Raw genomic sequence first — 23386 nt, 5'->3', positions numbered from 1 at the left:
GAAAGATGTGTCAGACAGGCATGAATAATGGACGTTATAGATAAATCGTGGGTTCTATTGACTGGAGGAGCTAATTTGTTTGTCAGATTAAATGAAACGTTGCTCATTTCGGGTATTTCAACTGTTGTTTTATTAACAATGCTTCCCTTTGACAGGACTGTATGTTTCATTAGGTCGGCAATGCCCCAAAAACATACTGTACACATTATACAAGGGAAACCACCACTGAGGGCAAAACGGGGGTGGGGGGGGGCAAAACAAAACCTGTTAAATTATAATACAGCCTTGAGGAAAAATATAAATAAATTTCTTCTCTGGTCGAGCTCACTCTATGGTACAGACAAGTAATAAATAGATCTGGTCTGACATCACTCAGCTGATCTATCAATCATCTCTCTCATGAGTTCATTTGTGTAGCAGCATCAGAGCAAACCCCGTTTCCACGGAAACCTTCTACAACTCCCTTCGTCATCAGACCACCTGCTCCTCCTCCTCCTCCTCATGTGGAAACACATCCGGGATAATTATATTCCTATCGTGTAATGGCAGCATGAAATGGCAACATTTTTGTCATTTAAACTAAAGAACTACAAGCAGGAAGGACATTTAGCTGATGTTACGACTCTGCCATGCTTGCAGCACATGCAGTGGTTCTGGAGGTAAGAAGGCAGAAGGTGGGGGGGGGGTGGGGGCTATGCTGGAGTAGATCTGAAGCTTCATCCACCCACCTGAAGCGGACTCGTGATGGAACATGTGAAGAACAACGCTTAAGATCTGAACGCCAGCAGAAGGTGGCAGCGACTAGCCTTAAAGTCATGCTGTGGTCCTGGCGGGCAGGTGGAAAATACAATACTGAGCGATGTCTGATTGTCTGAGACAGATTGATTGAAATAGAAAAGTAATTGGCTGTCTGTGCTGACGAGAGGCTACAGGTTGTGAGGAGCGGAGAAGCATCCGAGCGGGTCGGCGGGACCCTGTAGTGTTTTCATAAAGAGAGGGAGCGTCGGGCCGTCATCGACACACAAAGCAGGACCCCGGGATCCATCCCAACCGGGCTGAAAGCAGGGTTTGGGGAAACCTTAGTCTCAGACAGCATCAGGCAAACCGGGTTAAAGGTGTCTTTACACACAGGAGAGTCCCAGAACTCTCACACACGTTGGCTAGAAGGAAGGTGGTGGCGTCGGGCCTCCTCTGCTCCGAGCGTCCTTCCAGCCACATCTGGGGGGGTTCTTCAGCCTCGTCGCTTGTCGAGCAGCAGGGGGGGGGGGGGGGGGGGTGCTCACCAGGGAGGATCATCAGGATTCTGCAGGAGGGTCCAGGTTCTCCTCAACGGGTTTTGGCAGTTTTTTCAGGATCGCCTCTGCCTCCTCGTACATCTGAGGACCAGCAGGAAATGAGGTGAAACAGGTTAAAGACAAGCAGGGGGGGGGGTGTCTGGGGCCTTACGGGCATGAACTGAACATCCTGGAACAGCTCCTGGATGAAGCGTCTCGACGTCAAGCGAAAGGTGCAGTGAGCCAAAAGGTTAGAGACCTCAGAGTACAAGCAGATGTCATCGAAGGCGTGAGAGAACTTCTCCTTGATCCTGGAGAGGAAACGCAACTTTCAGCACACGGCACAAATCGGACGCGAGGACACGTGAGGACACGTGAGGACACGGGGAACGTTACGTCAGCAGTCCCGTCTCGTGGCCTTTGGTCCCCACGGAGGAGCTGAGGTTGACGATGAGGCGGAGAACCTCTTTCCTCAGCAGGACTCTGGGGGCAGGGCCGTCGTCCGCTATGGCCTTCACACCTGGAGGACAGCGGCAGACCTTCAACACTCGCCCCTCAACATGGACCTTTATCATTTAAGCCCGTTCACAGCACCGGACTCTGGGCCGGACACGCCCTTATTTCAGGAAGCAGTCAGATTAGCGTGAAAACGCTAATGTTAGCGCTCAGAACGACCTCCCGTAAGGCAAATGTGGTCTTAACGCTGCCGCTAAAGTGTGCCTGACACCCCCCCCCCCCATTAAAAGGTGTTTGGAAATAACGGAAGCTGGTTCTGGGCCGGTTCTGCCGGTCTCACCCATCACAATGACGTCGGGCGTCGGGGTCCCACACACGGACCCTTGAGAGACGGCGGCGTCGCTGCAGCCGGACACTCCGGAGAACTTGGACTGGGGCATGACCTCCAGACGGTGGCCACTCGGCCCCCCCCACGACTGGAAGTTGACATAGTCTGCAGGTGAGACACAGGTCACGGTCACTTCCCTTCACCTCTGACCCGGACGGTGACAGATGTCACGTGATGTCAGTGCCGTTTCTGTCCTTGTACATGTGAACGTGTGTGTGTGTGTGTGTGTGTGTGTGTGTGTGTGAGATGCTCACGGCTCACCTGTCTCTGCGTGTGTGCTGTTAACCTGTGGCTGTGTGGGGTACCCCAGCACAATGGCTCCGACGCAGTAGAGGCAGTTTTCATCGGTGTGGTCCTGCAGCCCCGTCTCCTCCTCGCCCACCATGTGGGCGTGGCTGTCGCCCCGGCCCGAGGTGAGCTCGGAGATGCTGAACTGCTGCTTCAACGCCGGAAGAGCCGGACGATCACCTGCGCACGCACAGGAATAACCAGAAATGGGGCCTTAGGATCCTCCCTCCCCGCCTTCCTTCATCCAAACTCACCGTCTCCATCCCCAAACAGGAAGCGCTTCCTTTCCTCTGACGGGGGGCTTATCCTCTGCTGGAAGTAAGCCGCGTCTCTGATGTGGAAAATATCGTTGATGTCCATGGGAAGCGCGAGGCCGATGTAGTCGTTGGTGCTCCCGTAGGTGGCGCTGGACACCATGGAGCGGACCGAGGAGCAACGGTGCAGGGTGCTTTGGTTGATGGGACTGAGGAGCTCCTCTTTGTCCAGAGAGGCAAAGCTCAAGGCCTTCAGGAACCTGGGGAGGGTGAGAGGAGAGGCGCGTGAGAGGATCCGAGGCGAGAGACTGGGACAAAAAAGGGAAAAAGAATGGACACAAAGACGGAGAGAATTAGTGAGAGCAGCGTGAGGAGGAAGCTGGGAATCTCATCGGGCTAGCTGAGGCATCAAGGACACACTGCTCTGGACGCTACTAGAAGCTACGTGTCTATGGAGGAGGACACAGTGTAGGTCCACCCACCGCGGTACAAGTGTTCTGGACAGTCTGCGGTATGGAGTAAACCCACTGGGTTCTGGACAAGTACCCCTCCTTTCCCGTGTCCTGACAGACACAGCAGAAGGCGCACAAAAGATTCTCACACCTCTGATGACCAGCGTCATCACACAAGCAGCATTACGCCGTTAGAACGTTAGCGCTTCCGCGAGCCGCGGCGAGTCCGAGGACGACTGGTACCGGCGCCTACCTGCGAGGCGTTAGCCTGGAGTCCAGGCTGCCCGTCTTCATGGTGATGGTGTCCGTGAACAGCACGTCTTTGGCCGGCGAGGCCAGGGCGTCGCTGTGGGACAGGGACGGGTGGATGCGCTGCTGCTGCAGCCTCTTCAGCGTAGCGTAGCCTAGCGCGTCCCGGGGGCTGGTGTACATGAAGCTGCAGTCCGCCAGGCTTTTAATGGTGGTCACGGAGGGGGACTTGAGGGACTGGGCCCGGCGGGGCAACGTGTGCGAGGACCCGGGCGGTACCAGAGACACAGTGGACGACTTGGACGGGGGCATGTGGTTGAGCTGGGGGCTGAGGGAGGACAGCGTGGTCACAGTTTTGGCCGACACCACCGTGTTTAAGCTCACGCAGTCAGAGGAGTCTGGTTCGGTGTCGGGGTGCTCCGGGTTCCCAACCGTCTCCCTGGAGGGGCTGGAGCTCATGGAGCTGATGCCGCTGGTTGTGGTGTCCGTGTTAAAACTCTGACTGCGGCTTTTGAACTGGGAGCCCCCGCCTCCCCCGGCCCCCAAGTTGGCGCCGCTGGAGGAGCCGCCGTCTCCGGCCAGACGCTCTCGGCTGGCTTGCTCCCTTTCCCGGATTGGGTGTTCCAAGACGCCGTGTCCCCCCAGACTACTCAGTCCCAGGCCAGAGCCCCCTACCCGGGCCAACCGGCCATCCACCAATTGCTCCTCGGAGCCCCCCCTGTTCCCAACAAAGGAAGTCTCCAGGCTGACCGTGGGACTCTTGGGCATCCCTCTGCCGTTGAAGACAGAGGTGAAGATGTCCCCCTGGGTGGGGCTGTAGACGGAGGGCTCCGTCACCGTCCTGTTCCGTCTCATGCTGCCCATCAGTTCATTCGGTGTCCACGAACCCGAGGGGGTTTTCGGATCGCTGGTGGAGCGCAGCTTCTTGCTGGGGAGGGACAAGGAGTTGAGGAAGCGCGCGCGGACAAAGCGCGTGGAGGCCAGGATCGTCAAGGGGCTCCGGTCCTTGACCGGTTTGGAGTGTAGGCAGAAGGAGGGCTCGTCCGACGGGTCCAGAACATCGTACTTGTCATCATCCAGGATGTACATGTCTGAGAGCACAAAAGAGTGAATGATGACATTTTCAACATCAGACCTGCTAACTGCTGGAAGCTAGCGGCTCCATCATTCAATCGGGCGCACGCACCTCCTCGTTCCTTCTATAAATGGAGCAACTTACTCGGCTGAGACTCGCTCTCGCTGTTGTGGCGCGAGCTGGTGGACTCGGAGTTGAGGCTGAGAGTGCTGGGCACCGAGGACAACTCCGAGGTCAGCTGCGTGTCCACCTCTTCGGGAGTGACGGGCCACAGCGTCCTGTGACTGTGCCTGACGGCGTCCCAGCCGTACTGCTTCAGGACCTCGCAGCCCTGCCTGGTCTTGGAGATCACACCCAGCACATAAGTGCACGTCCTGCAACGACAGAGCGCCGCGCGTTTACACACCAACGCTTCTTTTCATCAGGGAAGCAAATCAGAACCAAACTAAGAAGAAGAACTAAGATGTCGGCTGTTTTCATTCAATTCACAGTGATAATATTGTGTTGCCTATTTACCCCGAACGGCACGTTAGCAGTTATTGTTTACGCCTCACTGAAAAAGGCTGAATTATCAGCGTGCACGTGGAACACCCCCAATAAGGGGGGTGGGTCTGATGAGTACGGGGGCATTGGCATCCACAAATCAAGCGGTGGGACGGTGGTATCGGTGGTAAAAGGAGCTGCACCCCCTGGTGGTGGCAGCGTGCTGCGCCTCCTCGTTGGTGGTTGAAAATTCTCCATCATTGTGTTGAAGCCCTCTGGTCAGTCTAGGTGCGTGTTTATCAGTGGGTGCGCACGTGTAACATGAGCCTCACCCTCGTACGGAGAGCACCTCACAGTGTTGAGCCAAAGCCAAGATGTCAGGGATGACATTCTCCTCCTGCAGGAGATTCAAACCCCAGTTCGAAGAACCAATGTTTCCCTGAGAGGAAAAGAAAGAAACCCATTGAAAGAACTCACGTATCCACAACTGAGTGGCGTGAATAAGCTGCGATACTGACGAGAGCCCAGAGAGCAGCCTTCAGCTGTTTGATGCCCTCCCAGGTGTCCAGCATCGGGGAGCGGACTGTGTAGCTAAGGTCAGGGACGACGCTCTGCAGAAAAAGAACCAGGTTGATTTGTGTCTGCAGGCGCGATGAACGCCAGAAATAAGAGGAATCCATTACATGAGCCTCGAGTAGATGACAGCCCGTCTTATCGTGGACAAGCTGAGCATACAAGTGCACAGGGAGATAAACATTTGGTCTTTGTAACCTGGGGACAAACACAGACAAAGTTATTGAGAGTGTAGTAAAGGAGGGGAGACTCTGCCACCATCACACAGCTCCTGTTACTGTTGAGCTACACACTGGACGGGTGTGCAGCCCCCCCCCCCGTGACCACGGCCTCGCCAGCCTCACCTTTGGTTGCTGCGCCGTACGTAGTTATCGCCATCAACGGGTTTACGGTAGGTCGTTAGTGCTTCGTTGAGCTGCTCCTCTATCAGATCCACATACTTTAAGTTGTATTCCTGCAGAATAAAGATGAACTATTAATATCATGAATTTAGCTTATTTATGTTTGAAATATGCACGTGGACGTACCTTGTGCCACTTCTCCATCTGTTTGCTGACGTATCCCCTCTCATTGAGGTAAGAGAACCCTTTAGGGATGGACAAGAACCTAGAGGGCAGAGGATAGAGTACAATGGGAACGTCCTCTAGAACAGCAAACATTAGGTCCGACAGCACACACCTGAGGAGGAGGAGGAGGCCCTTGTCTCCCAGGTGGGACAGAGCAGGCTTAAGCTGGATCAGTGCATGAAGGTTGGCCTGTGTGGAGCAGATGTGAAGGTCTGACATCAAGAGTATCAAACAGTGGATCATGAGGGTGTTACGCAACACGACCTATTCAAACAACATGATGTTGTTTATTGAATGTCCTGCTGTCTTCAGGTCTTTTGTGAGGACATGAGTAATTAAGGTGAGGAGGCTTCATGTGGGGAGCACATTCAGATTATTGACCAATCAAAATAAGAAATAAGTGTAAAGCTGGAAAAGCAGAGGCCGTTTTAGCCACTGGGAAATGCTAATTATTTAAAACCGAATTATTGGAGAACAACAACAACCCGATAACGCTGTATTTAATCCCTAAATCTCTCACCGTTGCAGCCAATACTTTTGTAGTGTGTGTTTTCACCTTGTCTTCACAGGCCTCATCCAGGATGTCCAAGGCCTCCATGGAAACGGCCTTATTGTGATCGTGCAGCTGTGTGACCAACAGCTCCATGCCCCAACTGCTGAAGAACTCCACGCTGGCCCGCAGCAGCACACGCAGGTGTTTGGTGGCGTACAACCGGCAAGGCTGCTCGGTCAGACAAAGGGATAGGTGTTAGGATGGGGGGGGGGCGTTGTGACCTCAGATCTCTGTTTGTGTCTGGCTGAAACGCTCCAGAGGGGAAACATCCACAATAGCACACTACTGTACGTTTGTATTCAAAGGCAGAACTCATTAATGGCTCAATTATTAAGACAGACTGAGGGGGAACTAATGAACAAGACTGTGCCCAGCACCAGAGTCATATAATGGGATGGATCAACGCAGCTTCGGTTTCACTAGCAGCAGATTGGGCCTCACGATGTACGGGAGGTCTGTTGGGTGTTTAAAGGAGAGCAAGGGGAAAAGAACAAGAGCAAGAGTCCAGGAGAGACTAAGAGCAGAGTTTAAAAGCAAGAATCCTGCCCCTCGTTGCGCAAGCTAATGTGCAAGAAGAGCGCGTGACGTGTTGCGTTCATAACGTGATGCCAATGCAGGAGCTCTAGGGTACAGCCGCAATATCCATCATGTTGTGCTCTGGGACACGTTGGACACATGATATGCACGTGTGACTCCTCTGGGTCAATACGCCAAAAGGAGTATTATCATCTTACATGGCTGCAGTTCTACCGGAGCAATCGAGGGTAATTGTACAGTGGGACGTCTACTTACGAAATTAATTGGTTCCGGAAGTTGTTTTGTAACCTGAAAATTATGTAAGTAGAGACGCGTTTTCCATGTAAATGCCCTAATCCGTTCCAAGCCCCCAAAAATTCGGACATAATTTTTTTAATAAATCCTAAAAATGGATCAAAACATGTAACAAATACATGTTACAATTAGATTTACCGCACAATAAATGTAGGGATTCAGTGCAAGGCTTCTCCAGGAACAAAATGAACTTTATTACAGGCTAATCTTACATTAGCCGTCATTACTAGCAACGTACGTTAACACTTTTGGTAACACCGCCATCTAATGGACAAACATACGAACACCCACAATAAATAAAAGTGAAACAAAGGCGACGCTGGGATACACACAAACTTGTACAGATTGACGTCCCTCCTAGCCAATTGGATGACAGGAAGATGCTCGGCGATAGCCAATGGCAGAGCAGCTACAAGCAAGTTTGTGTTCACTAAACTCCGCGTAGTGTATTTTTGCCTTTGGTATCCTGAAATTTCTTTCGTAACAAGAGGAAATATTTTCCCGTTGAGACGCTTCGTAACCTGAAAACTCCGCATGTAGAGGCGTTCGTAAGTAGAGGTCCCACTGTATTTAGATTTGAGTGGTATACGACCATTTCTAGTTCAGAACACGGTGTTGGCAGATAGTTGCGTTTCCTCATTGTTACAACAGGCGGCGCTGCACCGTCAAGCTAGAAAAACGTGCTTGGATCAGTCAAGGAATGGTAATGTGAGGACGGGTGGCTGACTTACATCAGTAGCAGCAGTGAGGATCTTGGAAAGGATCACTCTGGCGAGCCCGTCCCTGCTATAGTCCAGTGTGGCTACAACAAGTTTAAGCACAGCGTCCTGGTTCTTCAGAGCGCACAGATTGAGCAGGCTGCGGAGAGAAAAAGGTGGGTTAAACCTAAATGAATGCATCAGCCCGACAGCATTTTGCTCCTGGTCCCTCACCACTGAAATAGGCCACATTTCTCCAGCATTTTCACCCCCTGCGGGTGTGCAGACAGTGTCCCTAAGAAGAGGAAGTAGTGTTGGCTGAGCGTGGTGAGCAGGCCGTTGCTCTGCAGACACCGTTCAGGCTTCTGTCCCGAAGACAAGGACAGCCATGACACCATGTCCCGCACCAGCTCCTCCAGGTATCCCTGCCCATCCTAACGCAGAGCAAAGAGGAAGCCAAGAGAATGAGCGAAGGGGGGATTTCTGAATCACAATGGAGAAAGTCCATCTTTTATTTATGTTCTGACCTCGTCTGAGTCCATGAGGAACTCCACAAACTGGCAGCCAACCACAGTGAGCTGCCTGGCCTTGGCGTGGTCCAGGGCCAGAGCTGCATACAACTTACTGCTGGGCTTATAAAAGTACAAGAGCCTCCGCACAAACCTGCACACACGGACAGCAAGAACGGGTCAGAACCAACAGCGTGCTGGTGAAGCGCACCGAGACGGGGAAACGCCGTCGAGGATTCTTACTTGTGCATTTGCTCGTCTTTGTTGTTCTTCAGATTTACATTTGGCCACTGGGAAAGAACAAAACCCCAGTTTCAGACATAGCTACAAAGAGCAATGGTGTGTGTGTGTGTGTGTGTGTGTGTGTGGGGGGGGGGGGGGGGGGGGTCTGTGAAAAGGTCTGACCTTGAGGATGGTGGCTATAAGCAGCCAGTTCCACTCCAGGTTCTGCTTGTGGTTTAAAATATGACTGTCTCTCAGGTTCATCATCAGTGCTTCTTCTGTGTCCTAAAAGGAAACAAAGACGGAAAAAACTTTAAAATGATTTCAACATGCAGTTTTTTGTCTACTTATTTATGCTCCCTGTGAAGCATAGAAGTGAACTTACTTGTTAAAGTCACATGTAGCATCATTTAAAAGAGGCTAGGGTACATTAATGAAGGCTAATGAAGCGCGCGGCGAGCGCCAGCTACCTTAATAACGTAGATGTCTCTGTGGGAGCGGGAGTGAGACTCTCGGCGACTGTGTGAAGACAAAGACTTGCGAATAATGTGGTCCAGGTAGAGGCTGCATGGCTTCAGACCTCTCTTCTTCTTCTCGTGGAATCGCTTCAGATTGTTTACCGCCGCGCTGGCCCGACTGCAAGAAGACCGTTGATTAATTAATCAGCACGCTCGGGTAGAGCTGAACACCAGGTAGAGTTTTAGAGCACTCACAGCCGCCTCTCCTGCGGGATGTCAAAGGAAGCTGCCATGTTGATGAGGGTGGGGAGGCAGTGGAGGTGGTGACTGTGGGAATGAGGAAGAATGGTGTTTGCCTGAAGAGAAGGTGAGAAGAACGCAGTCAGGAACGCCGATATTTCTGATTAGTGCACAAACATGCAGGGCAACAGGAGGGTTGCTTATTACCATGTGCAGAAGCTCTCCGAGAAGGATGGTGGCCCTGATACCGAGCTGGTCGTCATTACTGGTAATCACTTCAACAAGACCCTTCGGTGAAACAGGAAATTCCCAAATGGGCGATGCGGAATTAAAACGCGCCGCGTTAGCATGAACGTTAAATCACTGAGAGATTACTACCTCCAACAGGCTGCTGTTAATGAAGGCGGAGAGAACAAATGCCAGGTAGTTGTCCATCAGATCCGGCCTAAAGGGGACAAGAGCAGAGATATTCCTTACTCACATGTATTCCTCACTTTTATTCCATTTCATTGACGCCGTCCGCACCTGGACCGGGCCCGATGAGGAAGGACAACTTTGGCCTCTGCAGCAACAAACCCATCGGACAGTCTCCAGGTGTCCTGGAATCTGGCGGGATCTACAAAGCGGATCAGATTAGGATCAGAACAACATTCCCAATAATCTCTTTGATCATCCTGGGTTGTTTTAATATAGAATCGGGCAGATTTCTGCTCAACGCTGGCAGTTAGGGCCAAGATCAAATGCATCTAGTGCTTAATCATGGTAGACATCCCAGAATAGCACTCACCGACACTCAGGAGGGCTTCTGTGAAGTCTTCAGTTATAATGGGAACAGGGAGCCTGAATATGTCATATAAAACTTCCAGCAGGCCTTTCTGCAGGGAAAATGAGATGAAATCAGCTCCAGCTTTTGTGTTAATTTAGGCACGTTTTAAAAGTGGCAAAGATCAAAGCCCATTTCACGATGAGCTTCAGGGAGAAGCTCCGTGTTCAGAGCTTTGATAAACTGCAGCATTGTCAGGAGCAACAACGAGAGCCTTGTTAGCTTGTTTACTCACCCTAACCTCCATATTTGGAATGCTAAGTAAGCCAATTAGAGACTGGATTCCAGAATTCCCTGCCTTGCATAGGTGGATAATTCCTGTGGAGAGACCCAGACCCAGTTAAATGATATTGAGCGGGAAACAACGTAGAAAGAAAGTAAATGTTGTGTTGGTGCAGAGTGAAGCTGCTCACCGGACCAGGAGCGAAAGGCCGCTACTATGGCCATCCGACTGGACAACATGCGGGATTCTCTGTCCTCCCTGTCAACACAACAGCACACTGACTCAACTCCATACACACAGGGGCCCAGTGTAGTTCAGTGGAGCAGTGTAATCGGACAACAACAACAACGTGGCATCATCCACACAAACACACCACCTTTCTACCCCTCAACGTCCCAGTTAACTCACTTGACTTGTCCTTCAGCCATGTCTGCATTGTGGCGGTAGTGGAAATCAGTGAAGGGTGCAAGGATTTGCTAGATCAAAGACACAAAGCACACGTTAGTACAGGGAAAACAGCGGGGTTCAGGCCCAGGCCTGTGCATGTGGGCTCGTACCTCCAGCTCGATGTCAACGCGCACGTACTGGCGCGTGCGCGGGTGATTGAGCAAATGGAGCACGGTTGTGATCAGCGCTTCGTTGATGCGGCTCAGCTGACAGTCGATCACGCTCTTCAAGATGGTGCTGAGGCCTCCGCGCTTGGCCACCACCTCCGGGTTCTTCAGAGCTGCACACACACATAAGGTCAGCACACGTCTCATACCGGCGTCAGCACACGCTCCTGCTGCGCTGCCTCGCCGCCGCACCGGTCAAGCAAGACGCGTATGAATGAGGCTTACTTTAAACTGCAGGGCATCGAATATCCGACTGAAAATGGCAATCGAGCAATCTTAGTGTTTTCGCTTTATGAGGAGGCGGCATCTCTCCATACGCGCGAGGACAACTGTTGCGTAGCGGCTGCCCACGGATTACCAGGAGAGGGCGGCCATCTTCCCTAACCCTAACCCTAACCAGGAGAGGGCGGCCATCTTCCCTAACCCTAACCCTAACCAGGAGAGGGTGGCCATCTTCCCTAACCCTAACCAGGAGAGGGTGGCCATCTTCCCTAACCCTAACCAGGAGAGGGCGGCCATCTTCCCTAACCCTAACCCTAACCAGGAGAGGGCGGCCATCTTCCCTAACCCTAACCCTAACCAGGAGAGGGCGGCCATCTTCCCTAACCCTAACCCTAACCAGGAGAGGGTGGCCATCTTCCCTAACCCTAACCAGGAGAGGGCGGCCATCTTCCCTAACCCTAACCCTAACCAGGAGAGGGTGGCCATCTTCCCTAACCCTAACCCTAACCAGGAGAGGGCGGCCATCTTCCCTAACCCTAACCCTAACCAGGAGAGGGCGGCCATCTTCCCTAACCCTAACCCTAACCAGGAGAGGGCGGCCATCTTCCCTAACCCTAACCCTAACCAGGAGAGGGTGGCCATCTTCCCTAACCCTAACCAGGAGAGGGTGGCCATCTTCCCTAACCCTAACCCTAACCAGGAGAGGGCGGCCATCTTCCCTAACCCTAACCCTAACCAGGAGAGGGCGGCCATCTTCCCTAACCCTAACCCTAACCAGGAGAGGGCGGCCATCTTCCCTAACCCTAACCCTAACCAGGAGAGGGTGGCCATCTTCCCTAACCCTAACCCTAACCAGGAGAGGGGGCCATCTTCCCTAACCCTAACCAGAGAGGACGGCCATCTGCAGCCACATCACCAACATGGATGAGATCCCTCTGACTTTTAACATCCCTTTGACCCACAAAGTGGAGAAAAAGGGACCAGCACGGTGGCAATACGCACAACGGGGCACTAGAAGTCGTCGTTCACCGTGGTTCTTGGCTGCCACGGAAACGGACAGAGCGCTGGATGACAGAAGGCGAACACTCCTTGACAAAGACTATGAGGCAGCGGCGGGCGAGTTATGCCACCATATGCGGGTGGATTGTAGATGCATGGGCTATGATACCGTCTTCATGTATTGGAAGAGCTTTCACAAAATCAACGCTGAAGCGGAACCGGTCGGTGAGTCCGATTCAGATGATTAAGAAGAGGAATTCGGGATGTTGGACATTGAAATAGCGCAGCTGTTTAATTCAGATACAGAAGATGAAAACTTTGATGGTTTTGTGGCAGAAGAATGAATATTTTGTTCAATAAATGTGTCGAAACCCACTGTTTTACTTCCGTTGTCATTTTTTACTGTATGTTTCAGCATGCGCCTAATAATACGGTGTGCCTTGTGTATGTTTTAAATACAGAAATACCACCCATAACTGAGACTGCGCCTTTTAATACAGTGCGCCTTATGGTCGTGAAAATACGGTATGTTTGTTGCGTTGCGTTTGTGTGGTGTTCAGACACTCACCGAGCTCACATATGATGGCGATGGCTGCCCGGACCATTCGGTCTCTCTCCTGGAGTCCATCGGTGCCCACAGCGATGAGAGAGTTAGCAACAGAGGTCGGGAACAGCGTTGCATTGACAGTAATAATCTTGGAGGGGTTGTGGAGAAGGAGAACACCATTCAGAACAAGAAACAGGAAGCCAGAGTGTAAGTAGCTGCTTGTCCCTAGAGCTCTACAGTCTGGCATGCAAACGTGTGCACGCCATCCCCACACTGGCACCTATGCTAACTCAACCAGCTTTCTGGGGACATTTTTGAACGACTGAATTCTCACCTTTCGGACTAGTCTCAGGGCCTGAGTCCTCTCCCCTTCGTTGCTTTGCTGGATGTCAATACATCTAAAAAAAAAGGAGGCAAAATGATCTTTTCCTGTTAAACATCACCAACAGGCGAGAAGAAACTTTCTATAGGTTCTGGAAAAAAAGATTTAGGAAGCAAGATGTCTTCCCTCAGACCAGTTAGCATCTGCTGAGGGTTGGAACTCACCTGGCTATCAAATAGTCCACCTGCAGCCTGAGGACCTTCTGCAGCACCGCTGTGTCTCTAATAAGGTAGCGGAGCGACCGCAACCCTGCAGCTCGAACCTCTTTAGCCTCATTTAAAAGTGCTAATCGGAGACTGAAAGTTTGGTAAAAAAAAAAAAAAGGCAAAGTTACACGTGATGAGAGATGTTTTTACATGAAGAGCAAGAAAAGACTGGCGCGTCTTCCAACTGCCTGTTTCCGATGTGCTTTCATCACATCATTTACCAGGTATATTTGGGTCGAACAGGATTGGTTGAGGGTGGAAAACAAACAGAAATACTAATCCACAACAGAATTAACATCAGTAATTAACAGCTGTTCACTACTTACCAAATGATGATTTCTTCATATGTAAACCCAATGTTTTCCACGCGGTGGCTGACGCTGCAGAGCAGCTACAACACAGACAAATTGAACGATATTTTAGTCACCCATGGGTGTAGCCTGACCCCCATCATGGAGACTGAGGGGAGATCGTTGCCACTCTTATAGAGAACCCGAGGCCTCGGCAGCAAGGCTGGGTCAAAGGTCAGCCTGCTGCATCGGCTACACGCCCACCCACGGAGAAACACATCCAGGCCGCACAGTCGGAGCCACGAAAAGGTCACGCCACCAACCCCATCACAGAACATCTGTTTTCCTCTTTGACAACAATAAGAATTAAAAATGCGCCCATCACACCCACCCCCCACCTTTAAATGGGACAGGTAAAACATGTGCTCCCCTCTAAACACCAGCCATGCGTTTAGAGGGGAGCGCACGTTGGCAGTGATCATTATACTATCGTGTTTCCACTGCTTGAGCGGGAGGAAAATGAGGGAAAGAGTCTCTCATTAGAAATCTCAGGTTTCAAAGTCCGAATACTCCCATTGATGTGTAATTTGTCAGGGGGCTTCTGCATCCTGCGCGCTCCTGCTACAGTTACTGTCAGCGCCACCGTGACGGGCACAGCGACGCCTGCTTGCAGAAACCCCCAAGAAGAAGAAGCTGATGATGAGGCTGAAACAGAGAAGGAGCCCAGCTCGCCACGCCTGGAACACATTATGTTCTACCACCTCTTATTATTAGCTTTGGAAAAAATAGTTCCCTTTTGTAAAGACAACCATCACATAGAACCAAAGCGTCACCACCTTCATTACCTTTATGAAGTTGTTCAGGTGCCCCAATTTGCGCATATTGCTGACACCGTGTGGTTTTGCCACATTCTGAAGGATTTCACGGAGATTTTCTGACGGCTCTGCAGGAGACAGCAAAGAAAACGCAATGTAACAGACGACCATTAAGCCATATTGCCATAACATCAGTCAATGGGCCATGTTTAATATGTTGCAGGAAGGAAGTTGACTTAACAGGTCAAACTATTTCAATGTGTACAGTAAAAACAAGGCCACGAAAAGCAAAAGTTGAAAAGCAATCACTTCCAGTCACATTCAAGTTTCTTCGCCGTCGTGTTCATCGCTAAGGTCAGACAGACCTTTGAAAGAAGGTTAGCAGTTGGTGTCTCCTCATGCAGAAACACGCTTCACACGCTGCCAGACGCTTCACAGAACAATTCTGCTGCCTAGATCTTCAACATGCTGGAAACATGCGTGCACACAGCCATTCAACCTCGATCCAACCTCTTTATATATTCTGCAAATTCATTTTCATTTGATGAGCCGGATTAGCCTTTGGCCGTAAACGTTCCTTTGCTATGGAATTCACCTCTGTGGATGCAATAAGCGGGTGTCTGAACCCCCAACGAAAAGGGGCTGTGGAAGAAGACCGGGTCCATCCGAACACATGAGGGGGACGCAGCCCTGACCGAGCCTGCCCTGCGTGCTCGATGCTGACCAGACCTCCCCCGGGAACACCTTCCAAAGTCCATTTCTCATGCAACCAACGGCGTGCATGACTAGAACTTTCAAGATTTGTGCTTTGCTAAAGACGGGTGCAGCCAGCTCCCAACCACCAAAATAACGCCGCGTCGCCACGGCTGGTTAGCCGCGGCAGCTAGCTAACACTACCCCAGCTAGTTAGTTAGCTTGCGCCTGCCAGTTACCGTGATATCACAAACAATGTTATTGGGCGAAAATGGATCGAAAACATGGTGGAAATGACAAGGGTCGTGGTAGAAAAGCAGCGCCGACCAACAGGAAGTTGACTTCTGGAAGCTACCGCTGGTAGAAAGGCTCCACATCCATTTTGAACAATAATCGCTTTCAGGGTGATGTGAAGAAGCCTCTGCTTACCTCTGGTCAGATCCAGCGGTACGTTCTCTTCCCCGCTGTCATTCCGACCTGCCACACACAGCACACATGATGAGGGGCCGTACCGGGGTTATTCCGTGCCGGACCGACTTTATTTATGAAGCGCAGCGCTCGTATAGTTATTTCGGAATCGAGTTTTACAGGCTTACCTCGCATCCGAAGACTCCGGATAGGACGGCCGCGTATGTTGGCCGCCATGTTTCCAGGAACAACACAACACCGGAAACATCGTGACTTCTCGCGAGAGTAGAGGGGGCTGCAGGCCCACGGAGCGGGATGGGATCCTCTTCTGGATCCTCGTCTCGATCCTCCTCTGGATCCTCTCGATCCATCTCTGTTGCAGCTCCACAAGGAAAGAAAAGCTTGCTGCCGCTGCCTCCGGACGAGGGAACAGCATTTAATTCCCTTCTGATCAAAGAGAACGATTCAAACACACAGATGACTTTCCAACAGCTTTGCACTCACTTTGTTTCAAACCTAAAAACATTATTAGTTTTATATTATATTATTTATTTAATCTGCGCGCGTTGATCGCAGCTATAAAGAGTTCATATTACAATAAAAATGTAAAGACATAACAGTGGAATATTGTCACAACACAATGATCAATTATCCATTTTAAATAACTGAGGTAAATAGAATTTTACTGATGTTTTACAAAAGAGAAATGTAATCTGGATATTGTACATTTCCAGATATTTGGCTTTTCCCATCGGTCTGGAGAGCAGTCCAGCACCTGAGCTCCACCTGCCATGGATGCCTGGTCTCCTCTGTAGCTTTATTCACTTTTGTTTGGAGTTTGTGGTTCGGTGGGTTTCCTTGGTGCGAGGGGCATGACCCTTGTTGTGGACCAACCTGGGTGAGAACTCTTCTCTTTTTTTGGTTGTTTTTTAAGCCAGTTTGTTTCAAGGGGATGTAACAGTGATCATTCATAGTTTTGATGACTTGAGTGAGAACCACAAACTTTTAATGTTCATGACCAAAGCCCTGGAAGCCTTGAGTTAATGACCTCAAAAGAGCGATTTGATGCTGGGACATCTGGAGTTTCAAGAAAAGGCCAAGCCAGAGCTCAGAGCTCCACCCGGCAGAGATGCTGTGAAAGTAGCTTAAAGCAGCTTCAGACCAGGCGTCCAAAGACAGGACAGACCTATAACTCTTCTGCCAGGAATGTGCAGAACATTTCGCCAAGACAAAACATTCCAAGGGTTCACACACTCATCTCGCTGTTTTTGTGGTTTCTCACTGAAGACATGAAGTATTAGAACACTTGTGTCTCTATTTTAGGCCTATTATATTTGTTAAAACCTTTGACATAGATGAGAATCAGATCTCAGTTACTTTATGAAAGGTTAACCTACCTTTTCTGGCCACCGCGTGTGCAAATTACAGGCTAATGCTTCAATACTGCCAACACATGAAAAAGAATCCACGAGCCCTGACATGAGCCTTCATAAAAAGTTTTTAATTGCAAGATGTCCAAGCTGCATCAAGGTTCAGCTCCTGCTATAGAACATATTGGGCACGGTTGCGTAAATCCTTTAAAAGCTGCACTGGGATCATTTTCTCCGCATGCTAATGGTGTCACGTTAGCGGCGGCTATGCTGAAGTCAAATCAGAAGCAAGATAGAAGAAAAAAAACCTGCAGAGGGTGCGTGAACATCACATTATACACTGATGTTGATAAAATGCTGTTACGGTATCTTCAATTTCATCATTAAAATGTGAACACATTTCCACCGTTGGACCTTCAGTCAAATGAGCCTTCATCTCTCTTAGCTGTCTCCACAGAGAGCAAGAAGAATCTTCTCATAGTCTCCTTTCGTGTCGTCCTGAAGGTTAAAAATGCCACGAAGACGTGAGTGACCGTTTCAATGATGGATCTGAAGTGGACGGTGCCGAGACGTTCACTCACCAGAATATCCATATAGAGGGATTTTCCATAGTTTTTCTTGTATTCTTCTTTGATTTGTTTCATGTCAATTTCAGAGCGGCTCACCATGATGCGGGTCAGAATGTTTTTACGCGTCCCTTTGCCCTTTAAATGAGCAAAACGGGTCAGACGGGGGAAAACCGTGCATAAAGGCGGCTGCATCAGCAGTCTGCTTTACCTTCATGGATGCGTTAAGCTTCTCGGCAAAGAACGCGGGTCTGCTTCCAGTGCACTTTACTATGTGGGGGAGAAAAGTGGAGAATAAAAGAATAAAACAGCATTTCTTCAAACTGAAAGAAACCAAACGGGAGTTTTCGGGGTTTTACCTATTGCTGTGAGACAGCTTTCGATATCTCCCTTCATCTCCAGGTCAATGGCTTTGGCCACGTCTACTTTGCTGTACTTGGAGTATCTATCAAATACTGACAGAGGACCAGGAGTCACGTGTGGCTGAAGACAGCAGGAGAGGCTGCTGAGCAGGGGAGGGATCAAGCAAACCTTGGCGGAGGTGAGGGAAGCTCCTGGTAGCGAGGATCTCGATGAAGGTGGCGCAGTCCTTGCCCTTCCTGCCCTCGCCAGCCTCGTACAGAGCCCTGGCATCGCTGTCAATCAGCTGGTCACACACCACCTCTGTCCTGCTGGCCTGTGAGCAACACAAACACAAGGAGGTCGGTACTGAACACAGACAGACGATCATAAACGAATGAATCTGGAATAGCAGCCAGGCACCGGCAGATGCTGCCGCAGAGGGTCAACATGCAAAATCCACTATGAGACAAACGTAGGGCGACATTGACCTTCAGAATTTCCAGGAGAACAGCCCTGAAATCTCCACTGGTGTCCGACCTGACGTCGTCCTCCAGGTCCTTCTTGTATTCTTGGAGAGGAAAATGACAACATTAGCATCACAAAAAGCAGCTCATGAGCCTATGACAAGCACGAGCTGAACGACGGCAGACTGGTGGTACGGAACCTTCCTTGTAGGCTTTCTTGATATCCAGGAGCTCTCTGTTGTTTCTGGAAGCCAGGATCTCAATCAAGGTGTCCTCATCTGTACCTATACCCTGAGAAACACAGAGGGACCCAGAGGACAATCACTGATGGTTCACACCCATCCCCTGAGGTTAAAGGACATTTACAGTCCTGGGTATCACAACTATGTCAACCACAAGATCACATAACTAACGTCAAACAAACCACAGGTTGCTTGAATATTAGGCACACTTTATTATCATTTAAGATCACAAGAAATACACACAGAAAAATGGAGCAGTGCTGACATTTAATGTATATATTTGTACACGCAATAGTTTATTTATACAGTAATGTACAGAAGCAACTGCAGAGACAAGAGAAAGCTCAGTGTTTTTAGACTTCAGCACGACCCAGTTTGGCACTCTAAACAGTGCTGAAGGGCCTCCAGTCCCCTCAGGCCAAACCGGCACCGCATTTCTACTGTATTTCTCAGGTGGGAGTCACTGTTGACATTATTTAAAAAATGGGAACAGTTCTATTCCCAAACTGTCAGACTGATAAATGTTCAGCATTCCTGAAGGATGATGTTTACTCAGACTCTCTCTCCCCACGAGTGAGGGGACCATTTCCTGCTTTATCTTAGAATAGAACCTCACAGACAACAACATTTCTGGTGAAATATCAGCCAAATTGCACCGAGGGAATTTAGAAAAATCTGTTTTAAAAATCTGAAGCTATAAATTCTTTAGCACTAGTTCAGGTAATTTCATATGTTGTCTTCAGATATTGATCCAATATTGCCACCCCCAGTGGTTAATGGTTGTAGATGATAATATAATGTAATGACATCGGCTGGTGAACTTTGACCCGACACAACCTTCGCCTTGATGACGTAGGACACAAACCACGCCCACAAGATCCCGCTACTTGTGAGTGCGCGGCCCCTGTAGCGCGAGCACCTAACAGCGTTATTAGAGCCATCCCTGTCGGAAATACGTCTGATATTAATTCCAGTTGAATGTTAATTTCCCCGAGAAACGAAGATGGCGGAAAGCGGCGTTTTGTAGGGTTAGCTTGTAGCTTAGCTGCCAGCCGCGTTTCCGCCTGTTGTCAGCGAATCAATCCGCTGCTGCTCCGCCGGCCTGCTCCGTGACGGCAGTATTCCTCCGCAGAGCAAAGCGGAAGACTTCCGCTGCCGGTCACGTGCCCACAGATCGTGAGTCAGGACTGTTTCCGGTTTCCAAAGCGGCCTATTTTCCATAAAAACGTCGCGAGCCCGCCCACCGTCTTCATACAGTGATGGAAAACCCGTTTAACACAATGTCAAATTTGATTATTGAATATTCCTGGAAAAGTAATTTGGTGCCTCCAAATGCGCGGCTGAAAACTACATTTTTAGACAGCTGTCAAAGTCAGCACATGACATGTGGATGTGTTCAAAACTGGACAAAAAGGAAATGATCACATCATCAAATGAGGATTTTAGTGGCGCTTGTATTAGCAGTAGAGCTCTAATCCTGTCCCCAAACGGTTTCCACCCCTGTATGTATAGAATATGTGTGGTCGTAGTCTATGTAGCAACACTGTGTGCGTTTGTGTGTACCTTCATGGCCAGTTTGAGCTGCTGGGCATCATACTGGGCCGGAGTTTTCAACAGCGCCAGCACCACATCCTCCAGATCTCCCTTCAGGGCGTTCTTTAGCGCCGCTTCCAGAGGCTACAATGAGTTGAAGCACAATTTGAGGAAACGCTGCCCTCGGGTGTGTCCAAGGTCATTCATCTCACCTTCCCGCTGGACTGTTGATAGGCCTCTTTAATCTGCTGACGCTGCTCGTTGCTCCTTTTCACCAGAATGTCAATGATAGTTTTCTCATCCACACCTTGGAAAAGACAGGTTGGAAATGAAGATTTCCCCCTGAGGTCTATTTTCTGTGGCACCATGACGTTTGTTGTTGAATAAAATGTTACTTTTCTGCATCAGTGATGGTTGTGCTTTAATAGCGATGATATTTCAGTGAATAAGGTCCATCTGGAACTGTGTTTACGTGAGCTGCAGCAGTAGTTCTGAGCAAGGTTGAGTCCAAAAGTGTCAGAAGAAGCTAAATCATGTTCCAACATGCTCAAGAGTTGCATCTGCAGCCTCACCTTTCACTTTAATGGCCTTGTCCAGGACTGCAGCATCACCACTGGCACTGAAGTTGGGCGCTGGGACCACGGTCCCCTCTCTCTTCAGGACCTTCAACACACAACGTACGGTTGCATAGAAGCTAAACATGTGCATTCTGCTTCAGAGCACGTCTCCAAATCCCGAGGATCTTTGAAACTGCACATTCCCAACCGCCTTTAATCAGCATGCAGAGCGTCAAGCAAATAACGGCGATTTTCATTACTTTAGGAAAGGAGAAGTAGTCTTTTCCTGAGTTTATGGGAGGGGCGCCAACTGTCTGACATCTTTGGTGAGTCACCTGCTTGCTAAACTTTTCCTTTCTGTCACCAGGTCTAATCTTCGACACTCGTGTTTCCTTTTATTTTAGACCAGTTGAACGTCCCACATTATCTCTGCGCTGCTGTACTGGTTCGTTTCTAGGGCCTGGCTCCAAACTGCTAAAACTTTCCACCCCAGCGGATCCTCGGGAGGAGACGGAAACATGTGCTGGTTGGCTGTTGCAGCAGGCGTTACATACTGAGTCATCGGGCATGCCCATGTAGATGGTCTGCTTCAGGAAGGCGCTGATGAGAGACATGGTGCTGGTCTGAGGACATGAGAAGATAAAACACTCAGCTTAAACACAACACAACACAACACAAACTGCTGGCAGATGTTCTGGCAGCTTTCTTCTCCTTCTTGGCTGCTGCAGGCCACTCTAGCTTCAGCTTAGGAGTGGTTTCAGCATTGGAATCCTGACGACCACACCCACGTCCAACCCCAGCACGACCAAGCTCGCTACGTGTTCACTCCACACCGCAACCGGGTTATTTATCCGGGAGATGTGGCCGCTGCTCTCCCGCCACACCCTCGGGGAACATTTACAACACCTTGAAGGAGAAGTTCCATTCCTTCATTCACAAAAACTTCTCCAAAGTCTCAACCTGCAGGCTGCGCGTGTTTGTTGCTGCTGCTAATTTAGAGAGAAAAAGAACGTTTACTTACTGCGCGGAGGCGAAGGAGCAGCGTTCTGATCGAGGATCCAGAGGCGGTGCGGAGGCGCAGGGCAGCAAATAAATCCTCCACAAAATCCCACCTACAACTGGTCCAGCCCAGATTCCCGTCGCCAGTGGGCTCAACCGCCGCCGTGCACGCGTGCGTGCGTGCGTGCGCGCGTCCTAAAGGGACGCTCTTCGGAGCTTCTGAAGGTTTTCCGAATGTTTCACTCTTGTAACTTTTAACTTTCACACTTTCGCGCTAAAGTTTCAAATGAATATTTTTTTTTACAAACTGATTTAACATCAAAGAACATCCAGGGGGGAAAGTGCACAACTACAAATAATTTATTAAGGATAATATTATCAAAAATATGAACTCCATCACTTATTCGCACAGTTGCAGTATCCAGCTGTTTTCTTTGAATTTGGAGGATTCACGTTTATAGTTTAAAAAAAAGCAACGCGTCAAAAATGAGAATATTATTACACAAACAAGACCGAAATGATGTGGGCAGTGTTCTGGTACCTTGAGGGCACTGCCGAGGTACCCTCGAGCAAGGTGCCAACCCCCCCAAGGCTCCCATGGAAGCCCTGGATGAGCTGGAGACACATAAAGAAGTAGTTTCTGTTGCTTCTCTGGGATGTTGCCACAAACCCAACAGCTTCTAGAGCTTCCGGATCTTCTGCTGTGGTATTTATGAAACCCACCCACACCCACACACACCCACACACACACACACACACATAGAGACTCAGCCTCACAAAAGACTGAGCAAAGATAAACATTCCACGAAATGAACTTTATGACATGTTGTTATGACAACAGCTTATCTGTGATCTACGTGCCTGAACAGGGGCCGAGCCAGGAGACCACATCACTGGAGCTAAAGTCCACCGTTGTACAAGAGGATCCCGACAACCTCCACAGATTCAGAACGGCAGAAAAACTCCCCACATTTGTCAATAAAGTTGGTTCTTTAAATCAGAGGGTTTGTACTTACTTTTATTTTGAAGTGATGTGGTTTAAACAGACTTCCTGTCTGTTATTTACAGAGTGAAACAGAAAACCAGACGAGCCGATCAATCGGAGAACCACAGCAGAACCACAGCAGAACCATTACATCCATACCTGTGTGTGTGTGTGTGTGGGGATGGGGATGGGGGGGGGGGGGGGGTATGAGGGGGTACTGTCCTTGTGTTAGAAGGAGGAAATTTGCATCTTTTTACCAGCAACACAGGCAGGTTTAAGGGTTGGTTGATGGTGAAATTCCATCTCCACAGCTTTAATATTTAATAAGATTTGAGGTTTTGGTTCCGCCTGGCGACACGTCTGAGTTAGAAGAGCTCAAATTGTACTGGAGGGGTCCAATCTGCTCCCAGACCAGGTATTTATTTAGTTTTCTGTTTTTTTCTACAGGTTTTCGTTTGGTTTCCTTCGTACCACACTGCTAAATTTGGCCCTAAGCTAAGCTACCAGTTAGCGCTGTATCAAGAGTTCCTCTGGTAG

The 23386-nt window shown here is 49.8% G+C and overlaps 2 protein-coding genes and 1 long non-coding RNA gene across 4 annotated transcripts in view; 1 reads left to right on the top strand and 2 right to left on the bottom strand.

The window, feature by feature from the left end:
* Positions 1-106: 106 nt before the first annotated feature.
* LOC130525507 (rapamycin-insensitive companion of mTOR-like) lies at positions 107-16233 on the bottom strand. Its single transcript, XM_057032335.1, has 37 exons — positions 15980-16233; positions 15813-15860; positions 14721-14818; positions 13912-13976; positions 13544-13675; positions 13332-13395; positions 13019-13145; positions 11173-11342; positions 11024-11091; positions 10806-10873; positions 10628-10710; positions 10357-10444; positions 10095-10185; positions 9948-10014; positions 9777-9857; positions 9585-9685; positions 9342-9507; positions 9055-9156; positions 8893-8939; positions 8668-8803; positions 8375-8574; positions 8174-8300; positions 6615-6779; positions 6171-6247; positions 6020-6098; positions 5837-5946; positions 5603-5690; positions 5438-5530; positions 5252-5358; positions 4581-4810; positions 3366-4452; positions 2661-2920; positions 2380-2586; positions 2071-2223; positions 1671-1794; positions 1447-1585; positions 107-1376 (listed from the first exon to the last, which is right to left on the bottom strand). The coding sequence occupies exons 1-37, from the start codon at positions 16026-16028 to the stop codon at positions 1296-1298; spliced, it is 5178 nt and encodes a 1725-aa protein (XP_056888315.1). The 5' UTR covers positions 16029-16233; the 3' UTR covers positions 107-1295.
* Positions 16234-17271: 1038 nt separating this feature from the next.
* On the bottom strand, positions 17272-21961 carry anxa1a (annexin A1a). The gene is made up of 12 exons (XM_057032349.1): positions 21887-21961; positions 21420-21488; positions 20881-20971; positions 20521-20615; positions 20339-20452; positions 18734-18824; positions 18558-18637; positions 18259-18403; positions 18087-18182; positions 17939-17997; positions 17743-17865; positions 17272-17659 (listed from the first exon to the last, which is right to left on the bottom strand). Exons 2-12 carry the CDS (start codon positions 21477-21479, stop codon positions 17603-17605), a joined length of 1011 nt encoding a protein of 336 aa, XP_056888329.1. The 5' UTR covers positions 21480-21488; positions 21887-21961; the 3' UTR covers positions 17272-17602.
* Positions 21954-23386, top strand: part of LOC130525520 (uncharacterized) — a 2759-nt gene continuing 1326 nt past the window's right edge. The window contains exons 1-2 of one of the 2 annotated variants that reach the window (XR_008950511.1): positions 21954-22089; positions 22734-23264. This is a non-coding gene — a long non-coding RNA (uncharacterized LOC130525520). Of the gene's footprint in view, positions 22090-22181; positions 22571-22733; positions 23265-23386 lie in introns of those variants that run through there. The other variant, XR_008950510.1, reaches the window with a different exon arrangement.

The sequence above is a fragment of the Takifugu flavidus genome, chromosome 5, assembly GCF_003711565.1.
Source record: "Takifugu flavidus isolate HTHZ2018 chromosome 5, ASM371156v2, whole genome shotgun sequence".
NCBI classification, from domain to species: domain Eukaryota; kingdom Metazoa; phylum Chordata; class Actinopteri; order Tetraodontiformes; family Tetraodontidae; genus Takifugu; species Takifugu flavidus.
This window is presented reverse-complemented; position numbering and strand designations above follow the sequence as displayed.

Coding starts and splice junctions, on each gene's coding strand:
- anxa1a (XM_057032349.1), bottom strand. CDS start 21,479: ATGTCTCTCATCAGCGCCTTCCTGAAGCAGACCATCTACATGGGCATG. Junction 18,404..18,557: donor TTCTCCTGGAAATTCTGAAG/GTCAATGTCGCC, acceptor TGTTGCTCACAG/GCCAGCAGGACAGAGGTGGT. Junction 18,183..18,258: donor CTTCCCTCACCTCCGCCAAG/GTTTGCTTGATC, acceptor GTCCTCTGTCAG/TATTTGATAGATACTCCAAG.
- LOC130525507 (XM_057032335.1), bottom strand. CDS start 16,028: ATGGCGGCCAACATACGCGGCCGTCCTATCCGGAGTCTTCGGATGCGA. Junction 13,396..13,543: donor GTGGACTATTTGATAGCCAG/GTGAGTTCCAAC, acceptor CTTTTTTTTTAG/ATGTATTGACATCCAGCAAA. Junction 1,586..1,670: donor CACGAGACGGGACTGCTGAC/GTAACGTTCCCC, acceptor TTTCCTCTCCAG/GATCAAGGAGAAGTTCTCTC.